At 34.0% G+C, this 25789-nt stretch overlaps 3 protein-coding genes across 8 annotated transcripts in view; 2 read left to right on the top strand and 1 right to left on the bottom strand.

The window, feature by feature from the left end:
* The window catches only part of LOC132195522 (discoidin domain-containing receptor 2-like), a 136437-nt gene extending 134667 nt beyond the window's left edge, over positions 1-1770 (top strand). For 2 of the 4 annotated variants that reach the window (XM_059617568.1, XM_059617571.1), the window contains one exon: positions 198-1769. In XM_059617568.1, coding sequence (XP_059473551.1) covers positions 198-347 — 150 coding nt within the window. In that variant the 3' untranslated portion in view covers positions 348-1769. Of the gene's footprint in view, positions 1-197 lie in introns of all 4 variants that reach the window. The other 2 variants (XM_059617569.1, XM_059617570.1) reach the window with 2 other exon arrangements.
* On the bottom strand, positions 1613-24947 carry LOC132195526 (uncharacterized). 3 transcript variants are annotated; one of them, XM_059617593.1, is made up of 10 exons: positions 24809-24947; positions 15188-15314; positions 9294-9423; positions 6820-6917; positions 5726-5863; positions 3756-3963; positions 3534-3681; positions 3184-3331; positions 2736-2937; positions 1613-2666 (listed from the first exon to the last, which is right to left on the bottom strand). In XM_059617593.1, exons 2-10 carry the CDS (start codon positions 15305-15307, stop codon positions 2515-2517), a joined length of 1344 nt encoding a protein of 447 aa, XP_059473576.1. In that variant the 5' UTR covers positions 15308-15314; positions 24809-24947; the 3' UTR covers positions 1613-2514. The 3 variants fall into 3 exon arrangements, with proteins under 3 accessions (XP_059473576.1, XP_059473574.1, XP_059473575.1); XM_059617591.1 differs by lacking the exon at positions 24809-24947 and adding an exon at positions 22150-22267; XM_059617592.1 differs by lacking the exon at positions 24809-24947 and having other exon boundaries at positions 15188-15466.
* LOC132195528 (uncharacterized) lies at positions 7461-9063 on the top strand. Its single transcript, XM_059617595.1, has 5 exons — positions 7461-7670; positions 8025-8142; positions 8268-8338; positions 8431-8551; positions 8614-9063. The coding sequence occupies exons 1-5, from the start codon at positions 7494-7496 to the stop codon at positions 8769-8771; spliced, it is 645 nt and encodes a 214-aa protein (XP_059473578.1). The 5' UTR covers positions 7461-7493; the 3' UTR covers positions 8772-9063.
* Positions 24948-25789: the final 842 nt, after the last annotated feature.

Genomic DNA, 25789 nt, shown 5'->3' with positions numbered 1-25789 from the left:
TAATTACAATAAAATTATGTAAAAAGATGGAATCTTAAAAACATATTATTTATTATTATTTTATTAATGTAAATAAATATAGGAAAAAATTATTTTAATCTAAATATATATCATTATTAATAATATAATTATTGTTGTACTCAAAATTTATTTTATACCTTGAGTTATTTGAAACTTATTTTTGAATTTTTGCTCAGGTCTTCCTGTGCAAGCCTCCGATCTGTCCAAAGGAAGTATACGACCTGATGTGCGAGTGCTGGAGGCGTGAAGAGGACATGCGGCCCTCGTTCAAGGAAATCCACATGTTCCTCAAGCGCAAGAACATGGGCTACCAGCCCAACAAGTAAACTCGCATTCAACAAAATATTGTCCAGTTTTTGGAATGTCGGTTGACTCTCAACAAATGGTGCTTCCAGGATCGAAAGACGAAACGCGCGCTGGTTTCTCTCACACTATTCTAATTAAAATGTAAAACTCCTCATAAATTGTAAATATCATTGATAAAAATGAAGGTTAAATTGCAAGAAGAGGAAAGACTCGAGTCACGAGTAGTATTTTTATCATTGGCTAGCAGCAGGGTATATTTTAATATTTTACCACAAATGGACGAAAGAGAGCCGGTGTGAAATTTTAAAAGTGAATAATTGGCTGATTTGTTTGTTGGAGGGGAAAACTATTATATAAATATTCAATAAATGTGTAAATACAATATTATCTGGATGTACATTTTTAGGCACTGACTAATTGTAAAGAAATTCTAGTCGTAAGATTGTTCAAAAGGCGATATAGTAGTGTGCGTTGCTGGAAGATGTTATTGAAAATCCAAAAGTGAGAATTTGTTAAATTAGTTATGTAAAAAAAAAGCTATGAAAAACATTCGAATGGACCATTGCAAAATTCCTGATAGTGTCTAGACTATTAAGTGATCTGGAATTAAATCTTTCGGTGGATCGAATCGATAACTCGTAGGATTTGCAGCAATTCTGCGTATTCAAGTAAAAATTTCAACTCTGGGCACAAGTCTATTGCATTTTTATAAAGAAAATTCTACTAAAATTATTAAAGTCTTCATTTAAATAGTATTTTGAAGTAGATGAGCAAAAAATAATGCGTGCATTTATAAATTTCAAACATTCAAAATTGTCATCTAGAAACTTAGCATTATTTTGAAAGCATTATCCTCATCTCTAGTCAAATATAAGTGTGATAAATGCAAATTAATTACTAACTAAGATGTAAGGCACACCCAAATTATGATTTAATTTTGAGATTCTTCTGTAAAATATCAATTTAATTAATTATTTTTTTTTTTATACAAATTCACTTTGGAGGTTAAGAAATCTAGGCAATGCTATAGATTGACATAAGTTTCAGAAATGATATTAATGAATCATTAATTTATTAAAATGTTGCCAAAACTATCAGGTGCGTCATTAATTAATTGTGATTTTTAATCACTGAAATAATAGGAGAGTTTACGCGCGCCAACTGTGCATATAATCAGTGTGCAACGAGTTCCTCGCCCCTAGTCACGTGGATCCGTAATAATTATTTGTAAAACTGGACTAATTAAGTGTGATGTCATCTCTGTAAAAAGTGGCTAAGGAACTGAAACCAATCATCATTTTGTGTGGCACAAACACGCCTGATTTATTGTTTGTTGTTAATTATAACATGAAAAATTCGTCAATAAAATCATCAAATAAAGCTGATAATGGAGACATGATTTCTTTTTCTCAGCTACATTAATTATTAATATAGAAATTGAAATTGCAAAACAGTAGATTCCGTCTGGACGAGGAAAAATTCCATTGCAAAATTCGATTTATCACAGCTTGGTAAAATTTTCAACACCGACAGTGCCAATCATAAATAATTCGCAAAAACATCAATTATTAGGAAGCTTCTTTTGATTAGCTTGATTTTCATGTGCAACAACTGGAAGCTATAATACAATATGTGCAGATAATCCATGTTGGATGGTTACAATTTATGGTTATAATTATTAACTAGATCTGGGATCAAATCAACTTTATAATTTTGTCATTTTCACATTATCACATAATTTAAAATTAATATAAATTGAAATTAACTTTAAGTCATATTCGAAGATTGTTAATTTAATCAATTCCTAAGTTTTAAATTAACATTGGTCAAATAGCTGACCATTGCGCGTTCAGTAGAATTTTATAAAAGAATTAGAAAAAGGTTTACAACAATTTTAAATTATTAAAAACACACAGCTGAAAAGATGAGCTTGGAAATACCACCAATCAATACAATTTTTTTGGCCATACATTTTTCACAAATCACTTCAGCGTTCAAATGTTTTTGTTACAATTTTGTTTTCGTCTAAATTCTTAATATTCTACTTTGGAAAGTGTTTCTAGGAAAGAACTACACAATGCGGAGCCAATTACGGAATGTCGTGTCCTAGTGCAGGAAAATCACACGTGGCTGAGTCGCATTGTGGTCGACGCGGCCCCGATAGGACGGGCCGCGTCGTAGCGACGTTCAGACGGGTCGGGGCACGTTGGCCACAAACTGGCCCATCACGTTGCCACGGGGATGATAATTGGCCACGATGAAGATGCGACCGTTCTTGCCTCGGGCAAATCCCAGTCCCAGCTCCTTGCTCGCCTTCCAGATCATTTGCGAAAAGTGACCTGCAGAAATTTATTTATTATTAATTACAATCAGCAATTTTATTGTAAATTATTCGAATAAAAAATTACCAGTCATCAGAATTTTGGGTTCCATGCCGAAAGTGTGGTTGCGAATCTCTTTATACCAGTAGTCGCAGGCTTCTTTGGCTGACACCGTCGAGTCCGATGACCAGACTGAGAAAATATTTTCGCCGTACTTGACGTCCGGCCTGTGCACAAAACGGTCTTCTTTGGCAAGCGTTTTTGCCCACTCTGTTGCATATTGGCATAGCTGAAATTAAAAAAAAAAAAACATTACTTTTTGCAGGTCTTTTGAAAAAGAGAGCGATTTAGAGACTCCTTATTGATGTAGTCGAATCAAGTCTTTACAACAATAGAAGCTATTTTTGGCAACTATTGGAAATTTAACAACGCATTTTGTAGTAAAGACTTGATTTGACTATATCAATAAGGAGTCCTTAAAAAATAAAAATCTGGCTAAATTTAGCAGAAATAAAATGGGAAACAACAAAATTACATCATCACTGAGGCTCAGTTCAGGTACGCCGTGCTTCTTCCTGTAGTCATTGTGCACTTTGAGGCCATCTTTGACGAATTCCTCAGAGTCAATACTGCTGGCATCACTCTCAGATCCAGGAGATATCAGTCTGTCCTTCGGGAACCCACTGAAAATTCATCAAAATCTCTATTCAGAAAAGTTGGAAGGTCTTTTAACATGAAATGTATGCAACTCTTGCTACACGACTGCTTTGCCGGTTGCATAGTTTATGCAAATGAGAAATAAATTCAAAGGGAATATTTAATTTTTCTCATTATATGAAATCTGAGATTACTTTTTTCTGCATGAAAACGGAGCAAAATTCTTACCCAAGCGGCGGAACGTTCTCAGAAAAGCTGCCAATGAAGTTTCCAGGGGGCAGGTAGTTGCAGACCACAAATATTTGCCCACTTCTGCTGTGCGCGACGGCCACTCCGAGTTCCCTGCTGTCGCGCCAAACCACTTGGCTGAAGTGGCCTGCGATGCATTTTTAAAGCGTTAGTAAAATTTCATTTTTTTACTTCTGAAATAATTTATAAAAATTAACACACCTGACTTCAGGTTCTTTGGTTCCTTTCCAAAAGGATGATCCTTGATTTCCGAATACCAGTTGTCGACGGGCTCTCGTCCGGTGACTGTGTGGTTCGGACTTGAGGACCAGCTGCAGAAAATGTTCTCGCCGTAGTCGGAGTTTTGTCGGTGCTCGAGGTGGCCCCTGCTGGCCAAGCGGCGTGCCCAGTCAGCGCTGTGCTTGCACAGCTGGAAATTTGTATATTTTGTAAATAATTAAAATAACTCGATAATGAATTTAAATTTTGCATCGAAGGTAAATTTTTGTGATGTATAAGAAGAAGAAACCATAAAAAAATCATTGAAGGAACAAATAAATAATATTTTAATGATTCTAATATTCCGCCAAAATATTTCATTTCAACTACGAATGGGAAAATTGGTGATCACTGATCAGCTTGAGCTTTATAATCAATTTTTTTTACATGAACTAGAAATTAATGAGAACTATTAAAGAAAAGAATATGAAAAATAAAAAATTAAAAGATTGTATTGATATTATTTATTTAACCAGTTTAATGATAAATATCGCAATTTTCACCGAATAAGTCACCTATCTAGGCAATAACTTTTATGGTGATTTGAATTTAAAATCGGCTTTTCCTCGATGGGTTTTTGTGAGTTGTTTATTGTTTCAGAAAAAACAATATCCTGCTCGAGGAAAAGCCGATTTTAAATTCAAATCACCATGAATCAACCCTCGATCGAGAAATTCTACCACAAAATATTGTTTTATATTATAAATGAAGAATTTTAATTGTTTATAAAATAAATTTAAAATAATTCAAATTGAAATAAAATAAAATGTATAAATAAAATAAAACTAAATGAGTTAAATGAAATAAAATAAAATGGTAATAAAAAAAATAAAAAAAAAGTTAAATAAAATACAAAAAACTTCACCCTGTAACTCATTATTTATAGAAATCATAGCTCAAAACGCATAATTTTTTAATAAAAATTATTCACTTATATGACATGTTTTCATTTTTCCACTTCTAATTCAGCCAACCAAAAACCCGTTAAAGCGTAAGGACTCTGACGTGTTCTAAGAGCAACATTAAGTAGTTTCGGTGGCATTATTGCGCTTGTTAATGAATGTATATTTTGTGCTCAGATGAATGAATAAAAATATTTAATCTATTCTAATCTAGGCGCCTAATTCACCCATAAAAATTTTCAATATTAACATTGATACAAATTTTTGGACCTTATTTCATAATAATATGGGAGCAACAAACACTGGGAATCGGCGGGACGCCTACTTCACTGTTGTCACATTTGCATCCTCTACAGCCAAACCGGAAGCCGAAGGAGCAGAGCAGTGTGATAGATTATTGGGTCAACGTCCAGCCTTCCACTCTTGCAACAGCAAAAAAAAAACTTATCGATGGCTTTTGCTCCATTTTTATTAAGTTGAATTCGTCGTGAATTATTTCAAAATTAAGTTGCTACCAAATTCTACTTTTAGAAGAAAAAAACAGAATCAATTAATAAAAAATTTACATTTTTTTATAGAATATATTTTCATAGATGACGATGGCGCACAACTTCCTTATCTCATTTAACTCTTCAACTTTTAACTGGGCATTAGGCCCACCCATTTTTTTTTTATTAAAATTGTGAAATCAACTGAGCTGTTTTTGAAATAGGAACGAACGAGCCGACAAAAGTGATCACAAGTGCACCTGGCACTCACTTATATTGTCTGTTTGCATTTCTATGGAAGCAATTACGGAGCGATTACACGAGCCATTGTGTTTGGTAAGCCACACACAGAGCGCGCCCAACGCGCGTATCGATCGGTCACGCTATCGCAAGCCAAGGCCAAAAACTGCTGCCACGGTCAAGGTCAGAAGTTCTATCCCGTATGACTTTTGCATGTATGAAATTTTTACTTTCGCGCAGAGAGGAGTGAAGTGTAAGAAACGAGAACAATGGATGTGCGAACCTTCTTGTTGAGGCGCAGGGGTGGAGCGGCGTGTTTGGCTCGGAACTCGTTGTGCGCCCTTAAGCACTCGAGGGCGAAATCTTCGTCGTAGCCGTCGTTGGTCGAGTCTTTGCGACTCTTGATGCGGTAGTCGGATTTCTGAAATGCACACTATTTTAGAATTTCTTGGAATATAAATGTTTTCAATTCATAAATTATCTCAAAATTATTGGAAATAAATTTTTATTTCTGTTCAATCATGAATTAAATTAATATTTTTACGATTTTTGCGCAAGTAAAAAAATGCTGCACGAATAATATGACAAAAAAGATGTTGGTCGTTTTGACTGTTAAATTATGTTAAGGACTCCTTATTTTGACATAGTCAAATCAAGTCTTTACAACAATAGGAGCCATTTTGGGCAATTATTGGAAATTTAACAAACCTTTCGTTGTAAAGACTTGATTTGACTATGTCAATAAGGAGTCCTTAACATTAGCTTGATAATTTAAGTTATTCACAAATTCCCTGGTGTTTTAATATTATAATCAAGGTCCGCGCATCAGCAACAATGAAAAATGATTTGATTGTTGTTTGAGCTCTCTGATTGGGTACAAGTAAAATTATACCCAATCAGAGAGCTCGACAACAATCGAAATTTTCTGACGAGCGGACCTTGATTATAATTATTGGTTTCAATAAAGAATCAAAAAACCTTTTATCCATCATTGGTTTTTGTCTTTCCATTTTCAAATATAATCATATCTTGCATTTTAGTTTCTTTAAACGAGATTTCGTACATTCTGGATTCCGGCAAAATGTGGCGACCCAAAAAAATCAGGCCAATTGTTCATTAAATAAATTGCCCACAAGGCACGACTGCACCATTCGTCTTGAACGAAAAGTAATTTTTATTTCAGATATATACGTGACACGAAAATTGAATTTAACAGCCTTTTTTATTTTGCCATTCGGGCAGTCGTTACTTCTTTTCTTGCACAGTGAATTGTCTAGGGTTCATTTTGCGCAGTGCCGTTTGCAGTTCACAAAGGCCCGCTAATGATATTGCAGAAGTGGAATGGGGCGATGGCTAAAAAGAGAATGAACAACTCACGGCTCGCGGAATGGTCGGGGTTCGGTCGAGAGTGTTGCCCGGTGATCGCGGCTCCATCGGACTAACGGACGATCGAGGACTGATGCTCTTGCTGTGGCCTGAAATCCAACAATCCACAAGTTTATATATTGGGCCGCAATGAGGATTTAAACCAGATAAACGTCTTTTATCTCAAACACACTTTTGCAACACATTTGATAACATTAAGTGCTAATTAATGTTTATAACCTACTGATTCATTTTATTGCACTTTTGAAGATCGAGCTTTTGAAAAAAAAAAAATGAATCATAGATAAACAAATGAAGAAATAGTCGAGAGAAATTGTGCTGTAGTGATCAATTGATAAAATAAAAGTTTTTTTTTTCAGTAAAATTATGCGGTTAAGACCTATTTTTGAGAGAAAAAAAATCCATCTATAAGTGATATACAGATAATCAGGATTTACACAATTATCTATTTTTATTTTATTTTTTTGCATTTAATTAAAAATTACAACTTATTTAGTGATTGAGTACGTAAATCTCGTTAATTAATAATAAATTACGAAAACTGCCAAGTGAGACAAAACAAGTTCTTGCTGGTTCAAAATAATTGATTCAGCAATACGCGTTTAGTTCTTCGTCATTAGCTATGACAGCGAATTTTTGCTTATTGCAAAAGCTCAATTCACACCATGAACAACAAATTATTCTCCCCAGCGATGGTTCCCTTGAATAACCTGGACGTGGAAATTGCTGAAAATTGGAGACAATACATGCGCAACAGCAAGGTGCTGTGGACCAGCACGTTCGTCACAATCTTTGTAATTGTGGTTCTGATTGCTGGTCTTTACTTCTTGCAATTCAAACAGGTGAGAAACACTAAAATATATTTTAGATTTTAAATTTCGCATTATCCTTTTTTAACTGAGATCAATTGTTATTTAATTATTTATTATGGATTATAATATTCCATCTAAAAAAAGCGTTGTTCCTATGCGCATATTATGCAATTTATTATTATTTATTTATATTAAATGTTTATAAAATTTAAAAAAAGCACTTAATTTTTGCGCTTTATTTTCCCCCCTTTTTTTTTAATTGTTTATCCCTCTTGGGAAAGGCACCAGCCTTCCTGTATATCAATGAACTCAATATTTGGCTTCTTCACATAACGTAATTTAAAGGTTAATTATTAAATTTTTACCTTTATAACCCCATTACAGGAAAATGAAATGGCGCATTTCATCGAGCTGCAGACAAAAACTAACGAAATCAATCAGAAATTTGATGACGTGGTGAAAATTATAAATCGCAATCGTGAAGCGAGGTGCAATGTAGCGCGTAAGTATTACTTGAGAAAAATAAAAATCTAGTTTTCTAAAATAATGAAAAGGTCAAATTTTTAGAAACCTTAATTATTACACATGAATTAAAAAAAACTTGTAAGACGATTTGCATATTTATAGGATTCGCAGACTTAAAGAAGGCAGCCAATGACAAAAAATACTTCTTTGCATATCACCCCCTTCAGCATGAGGTAAGCGTTTGTTGCCTTTTGACATAAAACCTGTTAAATTTTGTGTTCAACCTTCCATATTTCTACCAAATTTCATTTATATTCCCATTTAGAGTAACTGGACGACAGCGCACAGTGTGTGTTCAAAAATGAACTTGCATCTGGCCCAAATCAAGGATATCTTTGAACTCCTTGCTGTGTATACTGAGGCGAGCAGAGTTGACGATTCTGAACGTAAAGCGTCATTAAATATACTGAAAATAAATAAAATTGCATAATTTCTAAATAATTTCCAGGCAAAGGTTGGTGGTTGTCAGCAAAATATGCCGATAGTGAGGAAGGCCCAGGCAATTTCTGGCATGATGGCACCAAGCTCGAAGAAAATAGCCCAATGTGGAGAGAAAATGCAAACAAAACTTCTGGCTGCGTCTATTTCTGGACTAACGAGACATAAAAAACTGAACAGTAGGCCTTGCGACCGCATAATGGGTTTTTTTTGTGAGCTTCCTGTTGAGTGCTATGACTGACCATTACCAAAAAAAAAAATTGATGTAAAGATGACAATTTTTGTTAATTTTTAATAATTAAATCTTGTATTCGCTTAATTCATAAATTATGAAAAACCAAACGATGAATCATAATTCTTTTTGTTAAATTATTATGTCACATTAAATTTCAAATGAAAGTTAAGAACTACAAAACAAGTTGATGATCACACAAAATACAAAATTTCATAATGAAATATTCAGTTTTCTCCAAAATAAATGTGAATAAATTTTCATATATATACAAATGCAAAAAAATTCACATTTGTGAAAAGTATGCCTATTTTTTTTTTATTTTAAAATAATTTTTGTTATACAAGCTAATTTAAAAAAATTGTGCCAATCTGTGGTACACAATTAAAATGACGAAGTAGTTCAAATGGTATGCGAAGTTTTTTTTTTTAATTCATCGAAATTTTGGTTTCACTCACCATTGGATCTAGGCAGGAGAAGCGCGTCAGGTGGGGCAGGTTGCACGTCTCTCTTCTCAGACGTAGTGACCCTTCGACCTCCGCTGAAGGTCTCCACAGTCTCCCTGGTAACCGTTTCCAATTGAGGAGCCTGCGAAATGAACAACATAATTATAGACTACGAGCACTAAAGATCAGAAAAATTGATTAAAAAAATGTATAATTTATAACATTAAAAACAGCGCTTTATGAAAGAACCTTTCGTCAATAATTTTAGAACGAATTTTTATTAGAAATAATTGCGCAAAAAGTCAAACTACTAAGGTCGATTAAGTTGAAAGACCATGACGAAAAATCTATTCTGCCACAAATCGAGGGCAAAGTGAATGGCACGTTTTATATCTGATAATTTCTTTCTGCGCTCAATACAAATGTTGAAAGCAATAGACTCTCAGCAGAAAATTGAATTTCTAGGAAGGGCGATCAAATTGAGCTGAACCTGGAAGCGTCACGAAGAGATCTGCAGAGCATTTTCACGCCTTGTGAAGGGGAATAAGCAGAGCGCGTTGTTACATTTCGCCGTGCTATTGGACCGCGACTTCTCAGCAGTTAACACCAATTTGCAGCATTTAGCGCAAATCCAAGTTTAACAACTCTACGAGTGGCAAAAGGAACTTTGCACTTTATCCACGTACTTGGCATTTTGCAATCAAAAAGTGTTTACAATCCAACCTCAAAACTCCAAAAAGAGTGAAAATTATTTCTTAATAAATCTACGAGTGCAAAAAAATATTTATAAGCTAAAATTAATTCAAAAATTTTAAATTTATGTATTAAATTCCTGATTTTTTTTCAAATAATAAATTTTAATAATCCCTCTAAAAAAAAATTAGTCTTTAAAGCTTGAGTAATCAGCGCCACTCTTTGGAACACGATAATAAAAGAATTCTGTTGTTGAATTCTGCACAAACTACTGAATAATTCTGCATCAAAAGTCAATGCTCCTGAGAGAGGGAAACAAACCCTGCACCGAATTAATAACAAGCGCGGCAGATGCACGCTGTTCTGAGCAACAACTTGCTTTGGCAGAGAAGCACAAACAAGCCGCTTTGTTTTTTTTATCCAGGTTTCAGAACAATTCAGCACATTCATGAGCCACAGACTGGCCGACGCTCTCAAGTTCAAAGGCAAGCCAGACATGATAATGAAATTTTGCTCCAACAGGTGGAACCTGCTTTGTTTCCATCCAACAATGGACAAATCTTCATAAAAATAACATGAATATTTCAGCTTTGGATAACTTAAAAGTGTTTAAAAAAAAATAATTAATAGAGAAACTTAACTGTTTCATAGTACTTAAGAGACAAAATAGCAATTTTTATAATTTAAAGGTAAATTCAACTCGAATTTACAAAAATCTAAATTTTAAATGTGGACCTAAGTCAAAAGCAGTAAAATTTAAATAATAATTTTATTTTAATTTTATTCAGAAGTTGAATATGTGAAGTTTTATTTTAACTTTCAATTAAATTTATTAAATGAAGACACAAAAAACGTGAGACTTGGCTGACACTTGAAATTTATGACTCTTTTGAATTGATGCCTGTGAAGCAAATGCTTATTTAGAATTCAGTCTGTTTATTTCTGACGTGGCTGCAGGCGTGAGCTTTCAAATTCCAAATTAATATTAATGGCTGCCTAAACAATACCAAGAAAGAATATTCCAGAATTTCTGCATGTTAATACAACAGCAGCTGCTAATATCGCACTTATTATTGCTTTCACACTCTTTTAAAGCTGAGAGGTCGGTGAAATTTCACTTAAATTTATCTTATCGCCGCGCTTCCTACAAATTCTAGCAGTTTAAAAAGACCTTGGCATATCGTGAGAGAGCTGCCGCGGCAATGAAATTGCGCGAGACACAATTGAATTGAAAGCGCAGACGAGTTAATTGCGGCAATTAATCGACGGGACATCCTTAATTAATTCCTTCCTGTGCGAGAGAAAAGACGCAGCAAATAAACAGAGAGTAAAAAACGCGCAGGGCAAAAGGAATGAAGTGATGCAATGAATGAGATGTTTTGTATAAAATACGACAGGCTAGCGTGTATTTTTCATTACACGCAAATACTGTGTTTGCGTCAAGAGCAGCTCAAGAGCATGCATGTTCGGCTGGACAAAGAGTTGAAACATTGTATTTCCTTTCTTGAATCAAGGAATCCTAATTTAAAGGATATTGCATCACAACACACTAAAAAAAACCTTGATTTCTTGGCAGAAATGCATGAATTAAGTTTTAATAAATGGATCCTAATAATTCAGCAAGTTATGATAAGAATCAGAAATTGGTTTTTCATTAAATATTCTACAATTCTCACCCATATGTTGTTGACAAAATTTATACAATTATTGTTCTACAATTTGATTTTTTTTTTCTTAAATTTCTCATAACTACATTTTGTGTGCTCAATTCTAATATTTAAAAATAAAATATTTACAAAAATAATGTTAATAAATAAATAAATAAATGAATTATTGACTTCAATAAATACAATACATATAATAATTTAATATAAGTTTTTAAAATACTTTTTGCAGATTATTTTTGTAAAGTCTAAACAAAACTGTAAACTTCCCATACTTCAATTTCTTATATAGAAATCCCTTTTTAATTTTTTATTTTTAATAAGCAATCTTTTTCACTTTTCACGTTTTGACCATCAATTCATGGTTCAATAAGCATAGGCAAGCAAATTATAAATAATTTTTTTTAAATAATTTTAACTAAAAATATACAGATTTGGTGGTGCCTTCTGCACCACCAAGAAGGGGCACAGGCCATCAAGACTTTTTCTTGGCCTGACCCTGAAAATTGACTGGGTTTGAACTCAAGTTTAATACTTAAAATTTAGATAAAAAAATGAAATATAAATTTAAAACAGTGGTTATAAAATCAACCAAAATCAACTCATGTCCTTTTACGGCAGCAAAGTTAAATCGTCTGTCGGCCCCCTTTGGCCGTAGATTATTGACATAGGCCTTGATTTTGTGTGGTTTCAGCAAAGAATGCCAAGTCACGTCCCTTTAAAAGAAAAAAAAAGACCGGGGAACGTCTTCTTTCTTTGTCTCATGCGATGCAAATGAGTCTGAATTAGCTGCGGCGAACGTGGCGAAGCGTAAACGCACGTGTGTGGCAACGAGATAGAAAGAAAGGTGACAGAAGTGGGCTATCACAATTTGAGCGTGACTCTTCCTTTTTTCTTTTTGGTTCGAGAGAGTAAAAACTATGTAAACATCAAGCACCGGGTGGACAAAAGCAAACTCAACTGACACATAGGAATCAAAATAGTGACGCGAGAGATAAGAACGAAAAAATTACGAAATTTGACAATTTTGGGCTATTTCTAAAAGGCACTTGACCCGCCTAGGCTCACTACACCAATATTAGGAAATCCAAGTTTGCGCAAAAAAATAAAAAAATATATATCTTCAACTAACACAGTAATTTTTTTTTTAATTGAATATTTTGAACGGAAATAAAAGAATTTAAAATTTCTAAGAAAATTGCTGTTGTTATTGATTAAGAAATAATTTTTTTCATTCTTCTTTTGTGGATTATTAAAATAAATTAATATTAATTTGGTACCTGGCCAAATAAAATTTAAATTTTGCAAATCTGCGGAAATTTCATCATCATTCAAATAATCTTTTGTATTAAATTCTCTAAAAAGGCTCGAATAAGTGTAATAACAAAAATAATTATTTTTTGCAACCAAAATTGAACAATACTCTCGCACTTTTTGCCTTTTGAGTGGCACCAAGGTCAGGACGATTATTTTCTTTATTGCATAGTCGGACCGAAAAGGTGCTGGAGAATCATCTTCGTCATCATCGCGCTTTTTATTTCTGCGGTTTCATTTTCCAACTCCGGTAGCTGGTGTGGTCGCAGGAATCTGCAGAAGCACGGATTCCCACACAAATATTTTGCTTATCTTGAGAGATAAAACAAAAATATTCATCAGCTGATAATGCAAAAAAATTTACTCCGCGCCTCTTCAATTATTTGCTCTGCAAATTATCAACCGAGAGAGATAAAAATCGAGTCGTTGAGGAAAAAACGCGCGTGGCACATTTGCTCATTGGCGGAATTCATGCTTTCCAGCTTTTGCCACTTTTTTCGGCACTTTCGTTGAGTGAGCTGGAAAATTGTGGAACACACTTCTTGCTCAACGTGATATAATGTGGTGCTCTGCTTTCTCGCGGGCTCTAATTACCCTGGCTGCATTTGCTAGCTCGACCAGCCAGACAAAACACACACGCATGCAACACGACGCTCGCTATTCCGGTCTCCTTATGTTGTTTTTCAGTTTTTTTTTGCTCAAGCACTCTTTCGTTCGCGTGAAAATCGAACCAACACACTTATTCACCGCACACAAACGCAGCCAGGGGAAAAGCTTTACAAGTGAAATTCGTCTGTTTGTTTATAAATATAAAAAATGAAATTTCAAATCGCGGTTGAACATGTTTTTCTTTGGGATTCGAACTCGCCAGCCTTGAAGAAATTCCACTCTGATTAAATGGAGTCCCGCAATAGGGCCGAAAAGAACAAGGCCGAAAACGGCTGAGCGGAACAAGGCCGAAAAGGAATAGGGCCGAAAAGGAACAAGGCCGAAAGCTGAAAAATAACCGATAACCGCGAGCGCGTTCAGCTCAGCGAACATTCAATTCCTTTTGAAGGAGAAATTTTTAATGTATCTGTGCGATCTACAAGACTCAGATTTGATTTTGATTGATCAGCCCCTACGAGATTATTATTCTCTTATGTCATAGCATGGCAGTTTAATGATCTGGATCAATCTCACTTTTTATTATTGGAATTTAAGTTTAGCAAAGACTGGTGGTCTATAGAATCTTTATCATAAAATTTATCATTTTTCTCTGAAACAAATTGCTCGAAAATTTCTGCAAAGGAATTTTATTATCTTCAACCGTAAAAGGTATGATAATTTCAAAAAATTCCTTCAAAATTAGCAATAGGAATGTGTAAATATACCTAATTGCTGACTTTTTCTAAACTGTAAACACATAATTTTAGTAATTGCAAAAAAAGGAAAGCTTTCAAAAGAAATAGTCCAACAGTTGCAAAAAAAAAATATATATATGTGCTTTTAATCGTGGTAACAATGATAAATTTATTGTATATTATAAACAAGATAATATGTAACCTTCTATAAAATTGAAATTATTTTCATGTTTCAACTCTGTTTTTTTTTTCATTCGATCGTTGCAATTTTACTATTTAATTTTAAAATTATATTCCAACCAATAACTATGGGATCACAGTTTCTTTCTAGTGTAACTTTTATTGAAACCTTGACGAAGTCAGAAAAATATATATTTGCAGTATATTTAGCACATAATTTTTTAAACTGATTTCAACATGTATGTTTTTAAATTTTAAAATAATTATGTAAAATGGTATATTTACTTCAAAATAAAATAAATATTTAAGTAAAATTTATAAGAAATTTATAGTTTAATTTTTAACTTAAAAAATAATATTTAAAATTTATGTTCATTTGAATTTAAAATTGGCTTTTCCTTGAAGGGTTTTTGTGAGTTGTTTATTGTGTCAGAAAAACAATATCCTGCTCTACATGTTTTGGCTGCGGGCTGCAGCCATAATTAATGAGCTGTGAAAACCTTTTTGTCAAAAATTAATGCAAAAATAAATATTTTTTCATCCGAAACTTATAGAGCGGGATATTGTTTTTCTGAAACTATAAACAACTCACAAAAACCCATCGAGGAAAAGCCGATTTTAAATTCAAATTAACATGAATCAACCCTCGATCGTGAAATTCTGCCACAAAATTTAAAATTTAATTATTGAATAAACATTTTAATTTACTTACCGCTCCGGCTTTAGCTTGAACAAAAGTCCTCTGCTCGGTCTTGCGCACCATGACCACCCTGCTGAGGCCGCAGTGGAAGTCGTGGCCGTGCGTGGACGGCGGGATCCTGGACAGGTCCATCTCGGGCCTGCGGACACCGAGGGTGCTCATGGTTAAAATGCGAGTTTTGCCACGGGTATCGTTATCGTTGGCGCCGCGATAGTTGCTGCGCTTCGTTTGGCGAAACAGCACCGACTGAGCGACTCGCGGTGCCTCACGCCGTTTTTCGACTCGGTCGCGGCGGAGCGGAAAATTAGCCGGCAGGATGCTTGCCTGGCCTGGCCGCCTCTCCGCCAGCCGGGCCGCCCCCACCACTAATTGTTATTATTGAGCCGAACATTGTGATAATGACACAGGCTAATGCGTACGACGTGGTTCCCAAATTATGGCTCGGTTGTGAAAATTGGGCGATTGTTTATTCAAATATTTAGTCTGCCGCCTTTATTGTTGAGTTTTTTTAAATCAAATCAGGCCAGCTTTGTTTGGTGGCATAAAAAAAGTAATAATAAATTTGTGATTGTTATCTTTAGAAAATTTGCAATGTGTTAAAAGTGTCAACCGATAAATATTACTGTTCTTTTGTATTATTAATGTGACTTCATGTCTTGTAAAATGTAAATAAATAGCCTTGTTTTGTTCACAGTTTATTATATTTACACAAACAAAGAATCAGCCACAATAATCGACATTGAATTGTAATTAATAATTCATAATCAACAGTATTGTGAATATCTGTAAAAAATGTTCACTACAGGAACTTCCATTATTAATTATCTGCATCAAAGTTTTGTGTTTTGGTGAAATGATTGAAAATTTAGGAGTGGAATTTCTAATTAAAATAAAGATTAAGCAATTTATAGCAAAGCTAAACTGATTTAAATTAATAGAAGCCAATTCTATTTCATAAATTATCCGGAATAATAGAATATACTTGAAAATAACTGGCCTTCCTTCAGGTCTCCCTCCTCCTAATCTAGACTAGAGATTCTTTCCTTTTTATTTATTTGTCCATTTTTATTACATTACATTGATCACATTGTCAAATGCATTTTTTTTTTAATTAAAAAAAAAAAAAACTTTCGAGCCCCAGAGTGAAACCTTAGTTCCAGTAATGTGATGTATCTCAATTGTTCAAGAAACAATTAAACAACAATAAAATATTGAAGCGTGTCTTTTTAAACTCCTTGCCATAATAGATATGCAAAGACGTCAAAAAGAGACGTTGATATACCTACTTGAAAACTAAATCGAGAAATATAGTTTGAAAAAAAAATGAACATCAGCAAAAAAGAAAAGGAGAAGAACATCATTTTATAGTTCTAATCCAGGTCTCTCTGTAATTTAAATTAATTAAATTTTTTCTCCACATACTTCAAAAGTACTGATTAAATTGTTACACACACCTCTAGAAGCAGCAAACATTATTAGAAGTCACGCTGAGCTGCTGTTTCTAGAATAGAATAACACGCTGCAGTACGATAATACCACCGTATGTAAGTTAAGTCCATACTCTTGCTCTCCTCGAGTAATTTGAGCCGCTATGTGCATAGAAATTACATGTGTTCGTTGCGCATTTATGTAACTACTCAGGGCGCCGTGCAAGACTTTTTTCTCTCATTGTCCCCGCAAGTCACGAGCTGCGAGCGGCAGCGGCAAAAAAGCTACGCCTTGATATTGATTCTGGCATTTGGCGCCGCAATAATAATTATGCGTGACTCTGTTCCAAAAAATCGGCACTGCAGCTTAGGGAAATAATAGGTTGGAGAAAAATCATTACTGAGATAAATATTAAAAAAAAATACCCTCCAATAATGAAAACATTACACAAAAATAACAAATTATTATTGGTTAATGGAAGATTCTTAAACAAATATTTCAGATTGAAATGATAAGATGAAATGTGTATGTTTAATTGCGGAAAAAATTATTAAATTGAAGTTAGTGGTCCTCAAATTTAAAAAAAAAAAACTGATTGATATTACGAAATGTTTTTTTAATTAAATATTTAAGTTAATTTTAAACTTTTTATAATGAGGGCGATCCAAAAGCCTAACCTGGCCTAGGCTAACTTGACTTAGCACCGGGCTAACTTAGCTCACCAGCAAAATTGAATGGTGGGATAAATTAGCCCAGGCCAGGTTAATTTAGCCTAGGCCAGGTTAATTTAGCCTAGGCCAAGTTAGCCTTTTGGATCGCCCTGATTATATAATAATAAGATTTTAACAACTCAAATAAATTATTTGGATAAAAAAATTATATATAAATCAAAATTAAATTATACTTCATTTATTAATTATATATTTTCTGACCTTTAGGTCCAGACAAAGCAAGGTCTTGTCCAATGAAAAATATGAAATAATAAAAGTTATTGAAAATTAAGCGGTGAAACCTGACTTGTCGGTTGCCTCAAATGAGGCTTAATGTGCACTGACACTTAACTCCAAGATCGTTCGAGACATTACTTCGTCCTGAGTATTTTGGTATCACTCGACTTGCTCCCATTTCAGGTTGACCGGCCAGCAAAAAACCGATTACGAACGAATTTTCCCTGAGAGTGCAGAGAGCAGGTGGTTTTCAATCCGTTCGAGGTTGAGGCGCGCATGAAAAGGCAGACAGACCACGACGGATGGATCTGATCAGACGGCGAAACAAACATCCATCTCGAAAATGAGATTGCAACGGTACATGCGGCGATTGTACTTTAGTTGCTCTTCTCCGTCAGCAGACGGATGAAAAGGAGAGCTGCACAAAAGCCGCCGGCCGAGTCGCTCCAGCAGCCGCGCTACACCTGTCATTATAATGTATCGCGCCGCCTATTCCAAAAGTTTTTTTTTTTTTATTCCACAAAGAGAACATTGCTCTTTTTGATGTCCATTCCAAAGATTTATTACGGTTTCGGTAAGAGGAGGAAAGTTTGGATTTTTAATTAAGCGCACGACTTGCAAAAACAAAATGCATGTTATAGGGAAATATTTTAAGCTAATTAATGAAAAATTGAAACATCTTTCAAGAAGGGCAAAATTAAAGAAAGTATCTTTAGTCTGTTGGCATACTTTAAAAATCTAGGATTTCCTGTTTAATGCCAGATAATAGAGAGTGGAAGCAATGAAAATTTATTGTTTTGGTTTTTTAATCCAAATTTTAAAATTTATATTCTGAAAATTCTAAATTTTTCAGACCTGCAAGTGTCCTTAAAAAAAAAAAATTGAAAATTTCTTTGCCAGAATTTATAGCATACGCTAAATATTTTTTCCTTTCAAAAATTGCAATTAATTTGTTTCAAACCAGGATATTCAGTACAAGCGGTGCGTAGTGCATGCGGTGCATGCGGTGCATGCGGTGCATGCGGTAAATCGCAAGGGCCGCTAACTCAGGTTTTAAGGAAATTTATAAAATTTTCTTCACAAACTCTTAGTATTTAATTTTTTTCATTTTGATGTTTAAATTACAACCAGGGCTAAACTTTTGCTGGTTGCAAAGTAAAAAGCACGGCCCTTGCATATTCAGGATTCATATAATTTGGTTTTATAGTGTTTTATATGAAATACTAATGGGATAATGGGAGAGAATTTATTTTGTGACACACTTTTGGAATTTGTATTGCGGCTTTTATTTTGAAATGAATATTTAAGATTTTTTAATGCCAATTTTTTCCAAAATTTAAATGTATTTTTTTTAAACATTTTCTGATCTCATCAAATATTCTGACTACAACGTAATTCCACGTAAAAGGCGTTTAGTGAAAAGTACTTATTTAAATTATTTCCCGTTCTTAGTGATTTCTTTAGGTTTTAAATTCATAAAAATACTTTTACCAACTTTTGATAATATCAATGCTTGCTTTAAAAGAACGTAAAAAACGCTTTGGAAAACTTTCCTACACTTTTCGGAGTTTCCGATCTTGGTAATTAAGGCGCGAAAATTTTGCTTCAAAAAACCGGACACAGAAAGAAAGTTCCAATTTAAATGATGGAGGATATTAAAAAAACATCATTTATTTCAAATAATAAAATTTCTGTGCGTGCAAAATATTTTTGAAATTATTCGGAGAATAGTAATTAAAAAAAATCGAGCGCCGCGGCTTGGGACTAAGTCGGCTGGCGGACCGGGGAGATTTTAAAAAATCGGCGGCTGGCGGCTGACACGTGGGCCGTAAAACGCCGGCTGGCGCGGCGCGGCTGGCTCTGACCTCTAACCGTACTCTATAATTAATGTACAATTTAAATAGTTCAGTGTTGCTCATTAACTAAGCTTATTACAGTAATTTAAGGTAAATTATTAACCTAAAGTGAAATCTGTAGTTTTTACTGCGAGCTTGTGAACCATGGTGCACAATTATATCCTCCCTTAATGAACTGTAATGGTTGAAATAAAAATGATAATTTAATTTTGACTCACTTTCAAGTTAAAACTTGAGTAAATGCACTGTTTAGTGGCGCATTAAAAAAAAAAATTATTTTTGCGTTTAAACATTAAAATAAGCAGAGAAAACGCCGGATGTGAATGGCATTAAAAGCGAGAGTGTGAGAATCGCACATTTAATCATGAGCGCCTGCGAGTGCGCATCACAATAAAAATATTACAGGCGCCAATTCGCGATTGGCGTGAGAAATCGCTGCCGCAATGCAAAACCAAAGAGCCAAAAAACAATAACACGGAAATCGCCCGTTGGAGGAAATAATCACGGGCGGCAGGTCTCTTTCGTTCTCCAAAGCAATAACATAATCATCGCCGATCGTAAAAGAAAAGTGATTGCGCCGCTCTATCGAATTTCAATCGTCGCCCCGCCCGCCCGCGTGAGATTATTTTTATTGCTCCCTCGGTACGGGGAATTCGCGCCAAGGCTTGCTGTGTTGTTTTGCGGTTTCTTGCCGCAAAAATCACGTTGCGCAATTTGTTCTCTCTGACTTTTACTTTTTAACGGGAAAAAATAATTGACGCGAGAAAAGTACTTCAGATTTTGTACTTTTTGGAACTAATCGAGCGAGAAAGCAACCACTGAACTAGAAATCATAATTACACAACATCAAAATAAATTTGTCTAAAAAAATTTTTTAAAGCAGTGTTAGAATTTTCTCTAAATTTCCAGATGAGTTTCAAATTTTAATTAGAACATCAAATTTCTTTCAAACATCAATTTATAATAAAAGTATTTATTCCAATTTCAAATTTTTATTTTAATTTTGAGCTATTTTGCACTATAATTATCATAATTAAAGTCATTATGGACTTTTTTGTTTAAAATTGAATGTAAAAATATATGAATGCACATTTCAATTAAATTACAGGGAGAGGAATTTAGGCAGGATTTTTGCTTTAAAATCCTGTAACAAAAATTTCACAAAACGCGGAAGTATAAAAATCATATATACTGGAACATGACAAAAGAACCTTTTATACATTTTCCTCCTGAAGAAATTATATAATCTTTTTTGATATCAAGTGTCGAGTTTGGCGTGAAATACAGTCTGAAAATATTTACTCAGCAACACGAATAAGGAGACAAAGCGCCGATTCATCGTCGTCTCAAACACCTTTTAACATTATGATGAATTTTATTTGTGGATTTGAGGGAGGCGTGTGTGCTAAGCTGTGAAATTACAACGTGGCTTTTACGATGCGCTGCGAGATTTGGAAAAGCAAACAACAGTCGAAAAAAGGAGCTGAGAGTGTAATTAAAGTGTGAGATTGCGTGTTTGTAAATATTTTGCGACGTGGTGATAATAGCGACGAGCCTTTAGAGGTGACCTTCAGCCCGCGAATGTGAAGATAATTCTGCACACACACAACTCATTCAAACCTGACGAGGCGCCGCCGCCGCCGCCGCGTTCTTTTATTGTGTCAAAGAAAAAAAATGAGGACTGAAAAGAAACGCACAAAGAGCTGCGAGACGCTGTAGATCCGCTCCAATGCCTTTCTGTCTTATTGTATTTAATTATAATTAATGATTAGTGAGGTTGTTCAGATTTTTTATTTAACGAATATACTTTTTCCGTTTATGCTCGAGCTTGGCAAGAACGTTTAATTTGGAATAATTTTATTTCAAATTGGGCCTTTGTAGTTAAAAAATTTCGCCGACTTTTTTCGAATGTAATTTTCACTTTAATAATGAATATTTTTTATTCATATATTAGAGAGGAGCAAGGAATTTAAATTAATTTTGAGCTTTTTTAAATAGGAGCTTATGACATTATTTCACCATGATTGACAGGTTGTGAATATGTGTGTGTCTCAAAGTTATTAACATAGCGAACGTCTCATTTAAGGACTCTTTATTTCGGTGGGTTAAGGGTCTATATAACTAATTTTTTTTATAAATTTTGTAATTATTTCGTTCGAAATATATTTTAGTTTTGATTTATCATCAAGTCTTAATAAAGTTTCAGTTTAATGTTTATTTAATGTGAACTTATTTAATTTTGTTTTACATTCATAAATTTTACTAAAACTTTTCTTTATTTTAATTTTCAATAATTCCAACTGAATTAACATTTGATTAAAAAATTATGTAAAGTTAAAATTTTATTTAATTCATATTATATTGACTTATGCGTAGATATAGATATAATTAACTTTTGTTCATGAAATGTTGACACTTATACAAAATTAATTTGCCCCCTTTGATTCAGTTTCAAAATGAAATTGATAGCCAAATCAAGTCTTTACAACAATCCTTTATTAATTTTTCCAATAGTTGCCAAAAATAGCTTCTATTGTTGTAAAGACAAATTGACTAAATCAATAGGGAGTCTTTAAATCAAATAAAATTTAAGGAATTTTTTTTTTCATGTTATATAAAATCAAATCAATTTAATTTCACACCATAGATAGACTCATTATCATTAAATAGAATAATCTCATTTATTAAGAATTAAGTTTTCCTTATTGAGTAAAAAAAATGAGTATTGAATGTCGAAGCTTACAAAGAGTCGTCTATTCTCTCCCAGTCCAATATATTACGCATCATGCACAGGTGAAGTATCGTTTTCCTTCTCGTCTTCGCCCTGCCGATCAAATTTCGCTCCAGTCGTGACTAACAATAAAATTCGAGACCGAATACGAGCTGGGTGTGGCCTTAATATCAGCCTAGCTATGTACATATTTCATTTTTTTTTGCTGTGCTCTCGACGCAGCAATCGCTCATTTCCTCAGTGCGGCATTTTTATCGCTTGCTGCAATCGCTCGTTTCTCGCAGAGGGAGATGCTCCGAGAGCGTTTATCGGTTTATCACCAAATCGCGCGCATTGAGTGCTTTTTATTGAGTACATGCACGCATTATGTATACATGTATGTGACGTTGAATGTGCTGTGCAAGCGGTGAGGTGCCTTTTTATCATTACTGGGAAATTTATGACATTGAGTGGCGTCGTTTGCGACTTTGGCATTGGCATAATTACAGACAAAATGACACTTCCTGAAAAATTTTGTCACTTTTTAAGTTCAAAATGTAATAAAAATATTAAAAAGATACAGGAAATAATGCAAGGTTTTCACTCAATGTAATTTTATAAATATTATTTGATTTTATAAATAATAATTATATAAAAATTGTATATCAATTTATTTCAGCAGAGAATGACCTATGATGTGTTTCTTTACCACCAAAAAAAAAATTTAAAAAAAAAAAATTAACTTGATTAGTTAATTACACTCGAGTTTTTCCTAATTTTGTATACATTTTTTATGCATGCTTTGAATTTTGGAGAAATTTAATTGAAATTTTTTATCAGTATTTTTTTTTAAACAATGAACACTGCGTTTTTCCAGTATTTTTTTATTTATTTATCCCGTTGGAATGCTTAGAATTTTGAAGATATTTATTGAAATTTTACATCAATTTTTTTTTTATGTAATGAAGACTTTGTTTTTTTTTTTTTACAGAAATTTGATCAGTGATTCATAAATCACGTTCATAATTTTTTAAAGCTTTATATTTTGGATATTTTGCATATCTACGCAGTTCTAGAAGGAAACAAAAGCTTGTTAGAAGTTTTATATGCACGCAAGGAAACGATATTTTTAGAGAGCGGCGCTAACTTGTAGTTCATCAAATCGATTGGCACTGAACTTGAGAGACAAAAGGGTTGAGACAGGGTGCGGCACACCCCCGTTTACTCACATAACCATCACACAGCCGACTTGTGTGTTTTTATTCGCTTATCACGCAGGTACGAGAGTGGCTTCTTTTCAAAAGCTCTTTGAAGACGAGAGCACACTCGAAAATTAAAGACAAGTCATGAGTGACGGTGACGTTGTTGCTTTCTTTAATCCAACTTGCTTAGACATGATACAGTGTTGCTGTAATTTACCTCTCTAAAGCACACGAGCTTAAATTTCCACCAAATTTGTAGCTGGATTTATCATGATTATAAAACTTGTTATTTGTAATTGAGCTGGTCATGTAGTCGATCGAGCTGGTCTAAAACTAATAAAACTCATTGCAATACATTTGATAATTTTTTTGTTATTATTTCTCTACGTGATTAACTGATTAGTTGTTAAACAAATAAACTTTTAGCCAACTGAAGAGGTGCTAATGCTAAAGCACATAAAATTATAAAATGTAACTAATAATTTGTAATAAAAATGTTTTATTTATCGGCCGTGCACATCGCCGAATTTTTGCAGTCTAAACTTAATTTGGAGTAAGTTGTGTTTAAAATTAAATTCTTCAATAATTATTCTTAGTAAAATTCATAATTCAATTCTATAAATCTGTACATTCTTTGTAAAATGTCAGCAAATTGTATGCTCTGATTTGGACATTTTTTTCCAATTTCAAAAATTATTTTTCGAATTCATTTGCACATCAAATGCTACTCAAAAGGAACTGTCACTCAATTCGCTTGCCTTTACTAATTCCTAATTCCACTATCATAAATCATAGGACACGTTATAAATATTAATTTTATTTAAATATACTAAGAGCCTGTAGGCTCACTGCTTGCAGTGATAAATGTAAAACCACATATTTAAAAAAAAAAAGTAAAATTAGAATAATCTTGGTTAATTTACAAATCAGAAGTCAGATGCTAAAACCGTAAATTTAAAATAAACAAATAAAACATACCTAAAAAAATACAAAAAAGTTAGCTGACTAATTTAAAAAATGTATTTTAAATACAATGCAATATTATTTAGGCGTAATACAATTATTAAAAAAAAATTAAAATTGTGTAAAACAAATAAAAATGTCATCTATTTGCGTAAAAAGCAAAGTGCACAAAGAAAACAACTAAAAAAACCTATTTTACTAAGCATGAACAGCAAAATCTCATCTCACTGTGGGATGCTTATTGGATCAATAAACGCAGGCAGACGACATCATCAAAATTGCTATCAGCTCTGCACATCCGCCGCATCATCACCCCCAAATCTGTAGTACGAGCCTCTCCCGTCTAGCCATGTGGATTTGGCAGTTCGCCCGGTCCCGGTTCCCCGACCCAGTCCTGACCTCTGACCCCCGGCCTGCACACCACCCGCAAAACCCACTTCCTTTTCTTTGAGCCGGAGTCGAGCTCTGGACGATTTTTGGAATGATTTCGGGCGCGTTTGGGGGTTTGGAATCGGGGGTTTACTCACCGGCAGCTGCTGTATCGATTGCTGGCGTCTGAGGGTGGTCTCACCGAGGGATGAAGAGGCCCATTCACCACCGGCACTGCCGCATATCTGGCCGCCGCCACTGCCAGAGATGCTGAAGCCGAAAGCGCGCCTGCGTCCTCACTTTTACACACACACACTCGATGCGAGAGAGTAAAAGCGAGCGACGAGTATTGAGTTGTGCCGAGTCAAAAGACCCCGGTTTGTTTGGCCGGTAGCTTATTTTTTTGCTCTTCGTTTGGGGTGGTTTTTGTGCACACCGGCCTCCAGACTCTGTCGCGAAGAACATAATTAAGCGAAAATACATTTTGAAAAGGAAATTCGAGACACTCTGCGTCGCGTTTAATTACTTTGATTTGTATAAATGAAGTTTGTATTCAATAAAATCATCCAAATTATTATCCATTCTCGTGAGTTTTTGTTTGTTTTAAAAATTGCTGTCAAACGTTCTTTAAAAAAAACAAGAGATTCTCTTTGACAGAGAGCCCTACTCGTGCATGCGACCACAAGAGTGTTTCAATGAATTTATGGCGGTGCCATTTAAATGTCAAAGCTCAGTTCATTGCTGAACGCCCACAGATTCAAATTAGTGCAATTGAGAGAGGAGTTAGATGATCATCGTGTTTTATTCTGGATGCTGATATAATTTAATTTTAATATAGTCTCCTGTCTCCTCTAAATGTTTAATTTTTAATAAGTTAGAATTGAAAATTTCACTACAAATTCCATGTATTATTATATTTTAATCGGATAAATAATTTTTCCTTATTAATAGTAAACAAAATCCGAGAATTTGATTTCTCTCTTAGGCTGCAGAGCTTGCAAATTTTGATTTAATTATATCAGTTTCCCAATGTAGAATTGAGAAAATAACGCTGTGATTAGAGAACCTCAATTGCGTATAAATGAGCAATTAAATAAACACTGTGGTATATTAATTTTAATAGAAACAGATGAAGAATA

This window comes from Neocloeon triangulifer, unplaced genomic scaffold (assembly GCF_031216515.1).
Source record: "Neocloeon triangulifer isolate White Clay Creek 2 clone unplaced genomic scaffold, ASM3121651v1 ptg000009l, whole genome shotgun sequence".
NCBI lineage: Eukaryota > Metazoa > Arthropoda > Insecta > Ephemeroptera > Baetidae > Neocloeon > Neocloeon triangulifer.
The sequence above is the reverse complement of the archived record's forward strand: the minus strand, read 5'-3'. Positions and strand labels throughout refer to the sequence as shown.